Source organism: Taeniopygia guttata, chromosome 26 (assembly GCF_048771995.1).
Source record: "Taeniopygia guttata chromosome 26, bTaeGut7.mat, whole genome shotgun sequence".
Classification (NCBI taxonomy): Eukaryota; Metazoa; Chordata; class Aves; order Passeriformes; family Estrildidae; genus Taeniopygia; species Taeniopygia guttata.
Genome location: NC_133051.1, coordinates 3466080 through 3479967, shown reverse-complemented (window position 1 = coordinate 3479967; position 13888 = coordinate 3466080). Strand labels below are relative to the sequence as shown.

General features: G+C 61.4%; 2 protein-coding genes across 2 annotated transcripts; both read right to left on the bottom strand.

The window, feature by feature from the left end:
• Window positions 1-320: 320 nt before the first annotated feature.
• Window positions 321-4804, bottom strand: SHISA4 (shisa family member 4). The gene is made up of 5 exons (XM_030291911.4): window positions 4447-4804; window positions 3253-3424; window positions 1999-2132; window positions 805-987; window positions 321-720 (listed from the first exon to the last, which is right to left on the bottom strand). The coding sequence occupies exons 1-5, from the start codon at window positions 4517-4519 to the stop codon at window positions 674-676; spliced, it is 609 nt and encodes a 202-aa protein (XP_030147771.4). The 5' UTR covers window positions 4520-4804; the 3' UTR covers window positions 321-673.
• A 665-nt stretch (window positions 4805-5469) lies between these two features.
• On the bottom strand, window positions 5470-12484 carry INAVA (innate immunity activator). Its single transcript, XM_030292122.4, has 8 exons — window positions 12388-12484; window positions 11764-11823; window positions 10937-11061; window positions 10739-10858; window positions 9901-10105; window positions 8092-8497; window positions 7040-7607; window positions 5470-5829 (listed from the first exon to the last, which is right to left on the bottom strand). Exons 2-8 carry the CDS (start codon window positions 11807-11809, stop codon window positions 5737-5739), a joined length of 1563 nt encoding a protein of 520 aa, XP_030147982.4. The 5' UTR covers window positions 11810-11823; window positions 12388-12484; the 3' UTR covers window positions 5470-5736.
• Between the last annotated feature and the right edge of the window lie 1404 nt (window positions 12485-13888).

The following is a 13888-nucleotide window of genomic DNA, read 5'->3' as shown; positions in this document are numbered from 1 at the left end:
TAGAGGAATTGTTCATGCGCCCACAGTCCCACTCCTAGCGCAGAATTTGCTGTTTTCTCACTTGAAAGATTCCAGGGGTGGTTTCACACCCCCGTTTTGAGTGAGAAGGGGGTGGGCAGCAGCACTCCAGGCTGGCTCATCCAAGCAGCTGATTTGGTGGGAATTACCCATCCCATCACAATTTTGGGATGGAGAAGTCTTGGGAACAGAAGGGACAGGGCAGAATTCATGTTCCCCCCATCATACAATTAGCGGAATGGGATTTGGGGTGTTGCCCTCCCTTTTTTCCCCATTAGAGAGTCACCGAGACGACACCAGGCTGTGGGCACAAGATGTGGTTTAATGCCAACCCCGGAGGGAAGAACCAGGGGTGAATCTGGGGGCAGGTGCGTAGGGAGACAGCGGTGCACGGCCCTCGGAGGACCCTTCCCCGGGAACCCCTCCGCGGGTGCTTGGGGCCACTGGCACCCAGAGCTGGGGGTAGACGCCCACAAAGGGCCCAGTGTGTGGCACAAGGGCCGCCCTGTTCTGCTGGCACCGGATCACCCCAGGCTGGCTGGGAAGAGCACGATCCAGCGCCGGCTAAGGCAGCCTCCCAACGCCAGGGCAGGTCTCTGGGGTCCCCAGCCTGGCCCCGCTGGCCGGCGGCGGGTGCAGGGGTCCCTGCGAGGACTTACGCTCCGGGGTAGCTGGGCTGTGCCGGGACGTAGGGTGGTGGTGCTGTGGGGGGAGCAGATGGGGTGTCACCACGCCACCAGGCCCCCAGGAGAATAGGGAGGGTCCCTCTTCCGCCCCAGTGCTCACCTGTGGGGTTGTAGACAGGGGGGCCGGAGGGGTACATGGGGTACTGGGCGGCAGGGCCGGGCGGGGGGTACATGGCCATGGGGGTGAAGCCAGGCTGGGGAGGTGTAGGGCCGGCTTTGGGGTCCATGGGAAAGGGAGCTGGGGGAGCTGCAGGGGGGTAGCTGGACAGGGGAATTTCCGGGCCTGCGGAAGAGATTGGAGAGATCTGCAGCACCCTGACACAGGGACAGGGATGGTGCCTAAGAGTGGCAGCGGCCCTCAGGTTGGTGGGTGCTGAGGTGTTATCCACACCCTCACTGCCATGCCAGATTTTCCCCCCTCCTCCTCCCTTCAGGTCCCACCAACTCACCCCCCCGCCCCCACCACAATCCCTCCACCATGTACCTCAGGATCTCTCCTTCTCTGCCATCTCTGTACCCTACCCCTCCTCCTACACCTTCATCCCTGCAGTCCACCCCACACCCTCCCGATCCTCCTCTGCATTCCAACAGCCCCCCTTCTCTTTGCCTCTCCCACCACTCCCCCCACCTACAGACTCTTCTGCTCCCTCTCATCTCTTCAGCTTCCACCTTTCACCTCAACACCCCTGCACATCTCTAGCACCCCCTGCCAGACCCCTTCACCCTGTACCCACAGGATCCTGCAAACCCCCATCCCTACAACTTCCCCCTTTCCATCCCCAGGCCTCCCTGCATTCCTTGAGGCCTCCTCAACATCCCACCACCCTGAACCTCCAGAACCCTCCTGTAGCTCCCCCCATCCGTGCTGTCCAACTCCCACACTCTGATCCCTCCTGCATTCCTCCAGGCCCCCCATCCTTGCCTCTTCCCAAACCTCTTCACTCTCTACCTACAGGACCCTCCTGCATCTCCCACCCCTATAGCCCCCACACACACCCCAATTCCCACAGGCCTCTGTTCAGGCTCCCCCAGTCCCCCACCCTGTATCTACAGCACCATCATGCACCAAGCCTCCTCCCCACCTCCCATCCCCCATTCCCCCAGGTCCACTCAACCCTGCACGTCCTTACCTGCAGGACCCTCTCCTCCTGCACACCCTTCATCCTCTATCCTTACAGCCCTTTTCCCCCTGAAACCCTCCAGGCCCCCTCAACCCCACTCCACCATCTTTTCCTACAGTACCCTCCTCCACCTCCTCCTCCCGCACCCCCATCCCTGCCCTCCAGCCCCACACCTTGCAGGGGGGTGCGGGGATGCTGCCGGCGCTGGTACAAGTAGCAGCAGGAGCACATGAAGCAGCAGACGATGGTGGTGACGATGGCGATGAAAAGCACCACGGCTGAGGCGATGCCCGCGATGGTCTTGGGGCTGTAGGACCCCCAGGCATGGGGAGCAGGGGCTGGGGGGCACCCAGGGTACACACCAGCACCCAGCCAGCACCCACTGATACTGCCCACTGCCCCATGCCCAGCACTCAGTGACACTGCTCAGTGCCCAGAACCAATGCCCGTGACATTGTCCAGCACTGCTATCAGCACCCAGTAGCAGTGACCACTGCCCAGCAAGTACCCATAGCATTGCCCACCCAGCAGCAGTGCCCACCCAGTAGCAGTGCCCACCCAGTAGCATTGCCCACCCAGTAGCATTGCCCACCCAGCAGCAGTGCCCAGTACCCAGTTCCAATGCCCTGTACCAGTGCCCACTGCCCAATGACCAGCATCCAGTAGCAGTTAAGTAGTGCCCAGCACCATCCAGCACCCAGTGCAAGCTTCCAGTACCAACATCCAGCACCCAGTGCCAACACCCAGTACCAGTGACCAATCTGCAGAATCCATCCCCCAGTGTGCTGGTCCCAGCACCAGTGCACAGCAACCAGTGCCCAGTACCAATGTCCAGCACCCAGTACCAAGTGCACAGCACCCAGTAGCAGTGCACAGCACCCACTGCAAAGCACCAGTGCCCAGAGACCAACAACCCAATGCCAGTATCCAACACCCAGTACCACTGCCCAGTGCCCAGTACCCAACACTCAATACCCGGCACCCAGTGTTAGTGCCAGCACGCAGAGCCAACAGCCTGGCAACACAATAGCACTGCCCAGTGCCCAGAACCAGTGCACTGCACCTGCATTCAGCATCCAGTAACAGTGCCCATGCCCAACACCCAGTGCCCCCACCAAGTACCAGTGCACAGCACCCAGCATTCAGTACGAGTGCCCAGTAGCAGTGCTCAGCAGACAGCACCACTGCTGAATGCCCACAACTCAATGCCCAGCACCATGTACCAGTGCCCAGCACCCAGTGCCCAATACCCACTACAAGGGCCCAGATGCCACTGCCCAGCACCACTGCCCAGTGCAGAGCACACAATGACCATCACCCAGTACAACTGCCCGTCACCAGCACGCAGTACTTAGTGCCCAGCACCCAGTCCCAGCACCCAGCCCACCCTGGAGAGCCCCCAGCCCCATCAGCCCCAGCTGTGGCACCTGAAGGCAAGGCAGTGGCGCTGCTGGCGCTCGGTGAGCAGGCGCAGAGGGTCTCGGCAGCAGTACCGCTGGTGGCACGTGCCGCAGCAGAAGGTGAAGAACTCGCAGTCGAAGCCAGGGTGCCACGACCCATTTCTGTCCACATACCACAGGCAGTCTTCGCCCCCGGCCACTGTGGACAGCCGCCCGTCACCGGGGCCTTGGAGCACCTTGGACCACCACCCTCAGGGGTATCAGCAGCACCCCATGCCCTTCCTCCCTCACATGAGCACAGCCTGTACCCCACTGTGTCCTATTCCCCTCGTACCCCGTTCCATCCTGCCCCAAAGTGTGCCCCTTTACACCCCCAAATACCCTGCTCCTTCCTGTCCCCCTGTCCCTCATACCCAGCCCCATATCTCCTATACCCTGCTTCGTCCTGCCCCATGGACCCCCAGACTGTGCCGCTATGTACCCCCAAACCCCTGCTCTGCTCCATCCTGCCTCATATCCCTTAAAACCCTGCTCTGTCATGCCCTTATGTACCCCCATATCCTGCTCCATCCCACTCCACTTCCCCCTATGTGCCCCCATACCCTACTTCATCCAGCCCTACATCCTTGCAGAAGCCCCTCCATCCCACCCAGATCTCCGACCCCTCCAGATTCCTCCAGATCTGCCCAGCTTCCCGTCCTTCTGCGTGTTCCAGGAGCACTTCCCACTCTATTTCTGTCCGAAGCCACCTGTCTTCCCAGAAATAGCCGCGGGCCGAGGCCCGGGGGCGGCCAGAGGCGCCGGGGCAGGGGGTGGGCAGCCAAGGAAACGGCTTTGCGGGAATCTCACATGGCATTATTCACACACCCCAAAATGGGACCACGGCAGCTCAGGGACAAGTGGGGAAACTGAGGCACGGGGTTAGTGCATAGGAAGCCTCCAGATTGCCCCGGGCTGGGATCCCGGCTCGGTTAGCCACCGGCTCCGTGCCTGCTGTTCCCGGGGACACCCCGAAAGCAGCAAATGGGAGGCCAGATTTGGGGGGAGTGGACAGCTCCCAGGGGACACTTTGTGGCAAGCAACCCCCGGTCAAAAGGGCCGTGTGTGGCACTAAGTCCCTCCCACCCAGCGGGAACCCTGTGTCACAGATGGTGGCACCGTATCCAGTCGCAGGGTGGCACCGGATCCCCCGGCCCTCCCCGGTCCCCGTGTATCACTTACCCATCGAGGCGGCCACGGCCACCAGCAGGGTCCCAGCCAGGGGCCAGCCGCTCCCGGGGCCGCCGGGCCCCATCCCGGGGCCGGGCCCGGTGTCCCCGCTCAGAGCTGCCCGGGACAAGGGCGGCGGCCGCGCGGCGGCACCGGGACCGGGGCCGCTCCCGAAGCCGGTCCTGGTGCCGCCCGGTGCCGGTGCCGCGGGGCCGCTGCTTCTGCCGCTATCTCTCGGTGCCGGTGCGGGTCCAGCGCAGGCCCGCAGTGACGCCGCAGCCCGGCGGCGCTCGGTTGCTGACCGGTGTCCCCCCCTCTCCCGTCCCCTCGGCGCCGCCTCTCGCCGCAGCCACCGGCCCCCGCCCGCCCCCACCGGGAGGAGCGGCGCCGCCGGGCACTGTCAGGCCCGAGCGGGGATATGGGGACCGGAGTGTCTTCTCTGGCACTGCCCGGCCACCACCGCATCCCCCTCAGCAACCCTTATTTCCCCTCTTCTTGCACCCCATCCCTTTGATCGTCCTTGCCCCAGCCCCCCATCCCCTACATCCAATCCCTTCCCTACTCCCTGCTCCCCATCATTTCCCTTCCCAGCACCCCTTCTCCCACCTCATCCTACCCCTGTACTCCTTATTTGCCTGCCCTGCACCCCATCCCTTCCCTGCACCCCATCATTTTGGTTCACAGCACCCTTTCTCCCACCCCATCCTTTCCCAGAACACCTTATTTCCCTTCCCCTGCATCCCATCCCTTCACCCATCCTTACACTCCTTCCCTGCACCCTTCCTGCCCACCCTCCCGCACCCCAACCCCGCACCCTTCACCTCCATTCCATCCTTCCCTTCTACTCTTTGCCCCCTTCCCAGCCTGGGTCGAGGAGTGCCAGGGTTGCACAGCTGGATCCGGGGCAACCTCTTGCCACTGGCATCACCTGATTACTGCCCCAAGTACAACCAGACCCCAAATCCATGGAGTCCCATCCTGGCAATGCCAACAGGACCCAGAGATAGGGGACATGGAGGTGACACATCCTCAGAGTGATGTATCCCAAAAACCACTTTTATTAGAGACCAGAACCTCAAATTCAAGGTCGTGATGACACCAATGCCACCATAAGCACTGGGGTCACAGTGTCCCTATCAGCACTGCAGTGCCAGTGAGGCAACACAGGGTGGGGGCCAGCCCCTGCCACCTCACTGTAGCTCCCTCCTGTGCCCCCACACTGGGGTGGGGAGTCATGAGACGTCCCTGCCGCCCCTGGGCCAGCCAGTATGTGCCCCCGCCCCAGGGTAGGGGCGTGAGCACTCACACTTGGGTGACAATCTCGCCGTTCTCGGGCATATAGACCTGCACGGGCACGCCGGCTGCCGAGCGCCGCAGCACCTGCACCGGGGGACCCTGGGGGGACAAAGACCCTGTGGGTGTTGGCATTCTACCTCGTTTGAAGGGCACCACTGAGGGCACATCCTGGCACCAGGGTTGGGCTGGAGGAGTTGTGGGGGCATGGTCACAGATCTCCCCTTGCCCAGCCTGTGTCCCAGCTGTGCCACTGGTGCATTTGTCCCAGCGAGACTCCCAGGTGGAAAGGGGGAGCTGGCCACTGAGGTGTCTGCAGGGATCCTTCTCTGCTCAAGGCCGCCTCAGTTCTACCCCTGGGACCCACACAAGTCCTGCTTGTGGGAACCTGGGTGTGACATGAAGGACCCACATGGATCCTGCCTGAGGGACCCCCCTGAAGTCCTGGTCCTCCCCATGGGATCTCATGGGACCCCAGTCTTGCCCCAGTAACCCCCTTAAGGTTCTATTCTTTCCTGTGGGACCCCAGTTCTGCAACAGGAACCCCCGTAGGGTCCTTGTCTTGCCCTTGGGATCTTCAAGAGAAAGTAGGGACCTACATGGAACCCCAGTCCTGCTCCAGAGACACCCTTAAGGTCCTGGCCATACACCAGGGACTCACATGGGACCCCAGACCTGTCTCGGGGAATTCTGGTTCTGCCCCTGGGACCTACACAGAACTCCAAACCTGCCCATGGGACCCCTGGCAGGTCCTCATCCTGCCCCAAAGAACCTTAAAGACTTTACTTCTGTTCCCAAGGACAGAAAACCCTGGTCTTGGCCGCTGGACCTCCTCAGGAACCCAGTCCTGCCCCAGGGACCCCTCTGGAACCCAAATTCTTCCTTTGCGATTCCTTCAGGACCCTAATCTTCCCATGGGGACCCACTCAGGACACTGGTCCTGCCCCAGGAACCATCTGGGGCCCTCCAGACTCAACCTATCGGTCCTTGGACCTGCTCAGAGGACCCTCAAAGGGTCCCAGTCCTGCCCAAAGGATCTTAAAGGACCTTGATCTTCTCCTCAGGACCCTCCTGAGACCATGGTCCTGCCCCAGGGTCCCTTCTGGAATCCCAGTCCTGTCCCAATAACCCTCATAGGACTCCATGGATTCCCTCAGGACTTCACTACTGCTCTAAAAATCCTCATGGGACCCCACCAGAGCTGCATGTCCCTACACTACCTCAGGGTACCAATTCATGTCACCTGCAGGACAACACCCAGGGCACCTCCCTTCTCCCACATGACCACTCCCAGCTAGACCCCGTGTCCTACCTGAACCAGTGACAGGATTCCACGAGCAATGGGCACATCCCTGGTGGTCCCACCATGGGGTCTCTGGAAAGCCCCTTGACGGTCGAGGGAGTGGGGCCGAGCACCCCTCAGCCGGGCACGTTGGTGCCATGACTTGAGCTCCTCGGTGACAGCAGCCTTGGAGAGCCCCCGGGCCCCAGCAGGCGCGTAGTCTTTGAGCGAAGGTGTGCGCACGATGCGGCTACGCGAGGGCACCAGGCGCTGGTATCGCAGTGGGGCCAGATCCTGCTCGTACAGGAAAGTCAGGGGGCCAGCAGGTGGCTGGAGCTGGAGGGCACCCCGTGAGTAGTAACCAGGCTCGGTAAGGGGCAGTGGAACTGCAAAGGACATGTCAGGGCTGCTGCTGCCCGGGGAGGTGGCGTGGGAGATGCTGGAGAGGTCGGAGATGCTGTCATCGGAGCCAGAGCGGCACGCAGGGGCAGGGCTCAGGACGCAGGAGGTGGGCACAGTGACTGTGTAGTAGGTGGGGCGCCGGCGGGGTGCGGTGCTGCGGCCCCGTGGCTCAGCTGGCTGCCAGCATGGGTCCACCCTGCAGGCAAGACACTGTGGCTGGGGGAGGACCCTTCCCCTCACCCTAAAGCCAGGGCAAGCCCAGGGAGAGGTGCACCCATGAGTGTGGGGCACAGCCACCCCGTGGGGAGACACCTAGCCTCCTCCCAAGGGATTAGTTCATCCTCCCCATGGGGCTGACCTCCATAATCTCCATAGGATTACTTCCATCCTCTCCACGGGATTACCTCCAACCTCCTCTCAATGGATTTCTGTCCATCCTCCCCACAGGGTTTTCTCCCACGTCCTGCCAATGGGACTATCTCCATCCTTCCTATGGGATTATTTCCAACATCCTCCCCATGAGCTGAGCTCCATCATCTTCACAGGGTCATTCCCATCCTCCTTCCCATGGACTGAGCTCCATCCTCCACAAAGGATTATCTCCATCCCCCTCTCCATGGGGTTATCTCCATCCTCCCCTAAAGAAGCCCTTAATTATCCTCCCCATGCTCAGGACATACCTCAGAGATTGGGTCTGTCCCTGCCGTCCTGATGGCTCTGGGGTGCTGGGAGCACTGGAACCCGCCTTGTGGCACAGCACCAGGGTCCGGATGGGGATGAACTGGTAGGGAGGGTCCCCTGTCCTGGACACTGGGGAGCCTGCAGAGTCAGGGCTGCTGCGGGCCAAGGAGCTGGCAGGGGCAGCCATCAGGGACCCAAGACAGCATTGGGAGCTCTGGGTTTCCCCATCCTTAGGATCGATGCTGCGATTTTTGGCCCTCTCATAGGGTCTGTCCAGGCTGGTCTCCTGCCAGGGAATGGGGGGGAGCATCAGAAGCCCTGACTCCTCCTCCTTTTCCTCCTTGGTGGGGTCCTTGGGAGATGGGGACCTCTGTGGGGTGGCAGGTCCTGGTGGCTGTGTGTCCTCTGCAGGAGAGATGGAGGATTGGGATGGTGGCGACACAAAGAGAGGGCTGGGATGGAGGGAATAGGTGGATGGTTGGCATGGAGGGGAGATGTGGGGGGTTGGGATGGAAGGGACACACAGGGGAACGACACACAGGGACATATGGCAGTGGAATGGGATGGAGGAGACACAGGAGAGTAGGGATAGAGGGGACACAGGAAGGGTTGGAATGGAGGGAACATACCAGAAGTCCCCCCTGGTCCCCACAGCCCCCTCACCCTCCTCCAGCAGGTCGGTGTCAAATATGGAGCTCTCGACAGAGGCACTGAGCTCTATGGGGCAGGGCCCTGTGAGAACAGAGCTGGGGCCGCCTCCGGGTGCCAAAGCGCTCCCACGGCCCCGCCACCACCCAGCGCATCCCCGCGGGCCTCCGCTCCCCTCTCCCACGCCACCTGTCCCAACACGCTCCGGGACGGCAGCACTACCGGCCAGGCCGGCTCTGCCGAGCCTGTGCAGTTCCCAGCCTGCCTGGGAGCAGCAGGCTGGGGGCACCTACAGGGAAGGAGATGCTGCCACCATGGTCCTGGTCCTTGGAGGGGACAGGGACAGAGAGAATGGGGACCCCCCTGGATGGCCGCCACTGGGATGGGGACACGGCAGCTGGGCCACATCCCGCCCCCCTTTGGGTGCAGGTGCTGAGGATGGGTGACTGGGGATAGTTACGGGGTGCAAGCGGCAAGGGTGAAGTATTAGGGTATTTTCAGGGGGGTGCAATCAATGGAGGTGAAGTACTGGGGTGGATTCAGTGGGGGTACTGCTGGAGATGGTTTATCAGGGTGCATGCACTATGGATGGACTTTTGGGGTGCATTCAGGGGGTACAACCACCATATGCCAGGAATGGTTTATTTGGGTGCATGCACTGGGGATGAAGTTTTGGGGTGCACTCACAACCACCAGAGATGAAGTACTGGGGTACCTTCAAAAAGATGCATTGACAGTGAGAGCATATCAAGGTGCATGTACCAGGGATGGCCTTCCAGGGGCATCCAAAGGGTATATTCAGCAGGGATGGGAAATTGGAGTGCATTTACCAGGGTGATGTTGGGGGAGTTGTATTCATACGGGATGGAAAGTTGGAGTGCATCCAGGGGTTATATTCACCAGGAATGGGAATTTGAGGTGCATCCAGGGAGGTGCATTCACCGGGGATGGGAACCGAGGTTCATGCATTGTGGATGGCATATTGGGGTGCACCCAGAGAGGTGTGCACTTGGCATGAAGGACTGGGCAGCATCCAGCAGGGTGCGTTCACAGGGAGTGGGTAATTCAGATGCATTCCCCAGGGACACCCACCCGAGCAGCACCCCATTCTGACTCCCTGCTCTCCAGCATCCCCCCACCATGGGGCTCGGGGATCTCACCCTTGGCAGTACTGGTGTCCCGCTGCCCTGCCAGGAGCCGCCGCTGGTTCAGGACCTGTTCCAGGTCCCGCAGCTTCTGCTCCTCCCGGAGTGCTGCTGTCTGCCGCCTCTTCCGCACTTGCCGGCCAATGTTCTCCTCGTGGCAGAGCCGGCGGGAGGCCTCGGCAATCTGCAGCTGCAGCGCCCGCTCCTGTTCCAGAGGGTCCTGGCAGCGAGGGACATGCTCAGAAACACACCTTAACACCCCCAAGCCCCCTATCATGCTTAACACCACAACACCACCCGTAGCACTTGGGATCTCAACCCCTCCCAGCATCACATCTGGGACCCCAACACCCAGCCTCACTCTTGGAACCCAACACCACCTATTATGCTCAGGACGCCACCGCTACCCATAACATTTGGAACGCACCTCCTCCCTTAATTCTGGCACCCTGCTACACCTGGGACCCCCCTACACCCGTCACCTTGGCACCCCAACCCCACACATTATGTTTAGGACCCCATGATAACCCCATTAACTCAACATCCCAACACCATCCATCATGCTTGGAACCCTATCTTGTCCCATCTCCTGGGCACCCCAACACCAAACACTGCATTCAGAACCTAAACACTGCTCTTCACTGGGGCATCTCAGCACCCCAACACCATCCACCATGTTTGAAAGCACCCCCTTGCCCCTCTCACCTACAGCACTTGGCACCCAACTACCACCCATGGGATGGGGATGGCAACATTTCCAGGTGACCCTCAGGAAGCTTCCACAGCAGAGGAGAGGGGACAGGAGGGGAGGGGAGGGGTCCCCACCACCTTTGCACCCCAGCGACTGCCTCACCACCCCACGCAGAATGGCGATCTCATCCAGCCTGAAGGCAGCCCCGATCCTGCGATGGACCTTGGGGGGCTTCTCGCCGGCTTTCAGGGGGTATTCGCAGGGCAGGGTCCCTGTCAGCTCCTGAGGACGGCACACAGACACTGAGCAGAGCCATGGCAGCATGTGAAGGTGGGCAGGGGGTCCTCATGCCCTGCTCACCGCCTCACGCAGGCACAGCCGACGCAGCTCCTGGATGCAGCCATCAAGCTGGGCCTCCAGTGCCTGCTGCTGCCGCTGTCCTGCCTGCACCCGCTCCTTCGGTGGGGACACTGGGCTGTCAGGGCCTGGAACAGACACATGGATGTCTGGAGGGATGGGAGCTTCCAGGTACCACCCTCCACCACGCCACGGCCTCCCTGCCTTCGTTTTCTTTCACCACAGAGGGAGGAAAAAGCAGCCATGACCCTCCCAGCAGCACCCATAGGTGCTCCAGCTGACCCAAAGCAGCTGCGTCTCCCTTCCCCCACAGCAGCATCCGTGGGTGTACCCACTCCTGTGAACACCTGTTTCCCACACAGAACAGCACCCACTGGTATTCCAACCCCCAGGGTATCCAGGAACCCCTCTCCCAGCAGCACCCATGGGTCCTCCAATCCCCCAGGGTATGCATGACATTCCCCCAGCAGCACCATGGGTGCTTCAGACCCCTCGGGACACAAGTGATGTCCTTGCTGGGGGATGGGAGGGGGGGCACAGGAGGAAGGTTTCAGTCTGACTCAGCCGTCCCAAGCCAAACCCGTCTGAGTCAAATCCTGTCCAGAGCAACCCCCACTACACTTGGGGTGCCTCCCCAAACGCAGGGGAAGCCTCCATTCCTCCACCCCTTCATTTCCCCAAAGCTTTCTCCAGGCAGCTCATGTGTCCCTAGTGTGTCCCCATGCACCGAATGCTCCCTTCTCTGACTGAAGGAGGGACACGTCTATCAGAGCACCCATGGGCGACAGCGGCACTCCAAAACCTCCCTCACCCCCAAACCCCCTTCTCACCCGAGTGCAGCATGATCCCGTTGTCCATGTCACTTGCCTCTCCCATGTCGCGCCGAGAGCCTGAGGGCAACAGCGGGGACACAGCTCGTCCCTACGCTCCCAGCCGGGCTGCACCCATGGGTGCCTCCCACCCTGCACCCCTAAAATCCCTCATGTCACCCCGGGCGTGCCGCGATGGCGGCGGAGGGGAGGCGAGGCGATGTTTGCTCTGCCTTCTTGTAGGTCCTACCATAAATAAAGGTGTGGACTGCTCGAGGCGGGGGAAGGGTGACACCCTCGAAGGGGTCAAAGGTGGTCGGGGTGTGGTGGGGGGAAGGGCCGAGGGGCCCCTCGCTCCCGCCCCAGCTGGTTTCGCTGGGCACCTCTCCCAGTTTTCCTTTCTTATCCATCTGGGCTGGCGGCGGGAGCGACCGCTAGCCTCGGAAAAGGGGGTCCCCAACACCGCAAGACTCCCAAACTCTTGGGGAGGGAGCGAAGTGGGGGCAGTAGGGCGGGGGGGAGGGGGTTCACACCGCTTTTCCAGCGCCGTCACCGGGCCGTGCCTCAGTTTCCCCAGCCCGTACTGGGCGGGCAGAGGCAGGACGAAGGTGGCGGGGGTCCCGGCGGGGTGAGAGAATCGCTTACCTGAGCCCGCCGCCGCTGCCGGCTCCGCCGCGCCGGGGCAGGGACGGGTCCGGGCTTGAGCGGAGGGAGGAGCGGGGTGAGCAGCATCTGCCCCGGTCTCCGCCCCGGTCCGGCCCTGCAGGCTGCGCCGCACGGCGGGATGGAGTGGCACGGCACGGCAGGGCACATCTGAAGCGTGGCATGGAAAGGCATGGTCCGGTATGGATGTGTCACAGCATGGCCTGGTACATCGCAGCAGGGGTGGTGCAGGTCGCTGTGGTGTCTCACCGCAGCCCAGCACTGTGTAGCACGGTGCTTGCGGGAGGCTCCATCCCTAATGCCATGTAGGCATATGCCAAGCACAAGAACCACCGTCCCCATCCAGGCCCTGGCCATGCGCAGCAGGATAATGGCAGGACTATGCCAGGACAGTGCCAGGACAGAGCCAGGATGGTGCCACCATTGTCCCAGGATGGTGCCAAGGCTCTCCCAGGCCGCAAGAGGATGATGCTGCAGCCACTGTGGCCCCTCTGGGCTGGATTGGAGTGAGTTGGGCACATCCTCCATTGCTATACCTGGCAGGGTGGGAAAGGATCCTCATGGGATGGGGCTAGGCAGGATGGGGTGAGAAGGCAGGGAATAGGCAGGGTGCAGGCAGGGGGATACAGGCAGGGGATGCAGGGAGCAGGCAAGGAGCGCAGGGAGCAGTCTGGGGTGCAGATTCCCCAGAACAATGGCCTATTCCCCGCCTTGGTGCCCAGGGTGGTGCTGTCAGCCTGGGGCTGTTGGTGTGTGACCTATTCAAACCATTGTCTCTTCCTCCCTCCCAGTGGGCTCCAGCTGCAGGTGGAAAGGGCAGGAGTGAAACACATTTAACTGTGGAAATTGTAAAAAACGCCAGGAGAAGATAGAGAAGAATGGAGAGGGAGACTGAAGGAGTAAGGAAGGCTCTGTGCCACGAGGGAATGGCTGAAGGCCTTGGATGGACATCATCTGCAGTTGGGCTGGTGGTGTCACTGGTAAAATGAGCCAGTGACCACCATGACCACCCTCCATCCCCACCATGGAGCCCAAGGCAATGCCACTCCATCCCCATCTCTGTCCCATGTCCATCAAGAAAACCAGATAAAAAACTTTTATTTTGTTCTTTTCTGGTTCATGGAGTCAGGGCAGGTGCAGGGCAGGGTGAAAGTGTTGCCTGCATCCCCTATATCACCCCTGGCACTGCCCTGGCATTACCAATTCCTTCCAGCCCTGGCATCCTGGTTGTCACTGGCATGGGGACACCAAGGCTCCAGTACTCACCCTCAACCACAAGCTCACTCAGAATGGCAGTGCCAGGTGCTGTTCCCAGTGCCAGGATGTGCCGGGGATGGGGGCAGCCCAGTGTGTGCTGGGGGGCTCAGGGAGCTCTGCTGAGTTGGCTTTGGCTCACGTGTGCCAGGCACCTGCCTCTGCCAGCTTCATCTTCTGCAGGCTGTCCCACACCTGCAGGAACTTGGGATGAGGGTCTGGCTCTGGC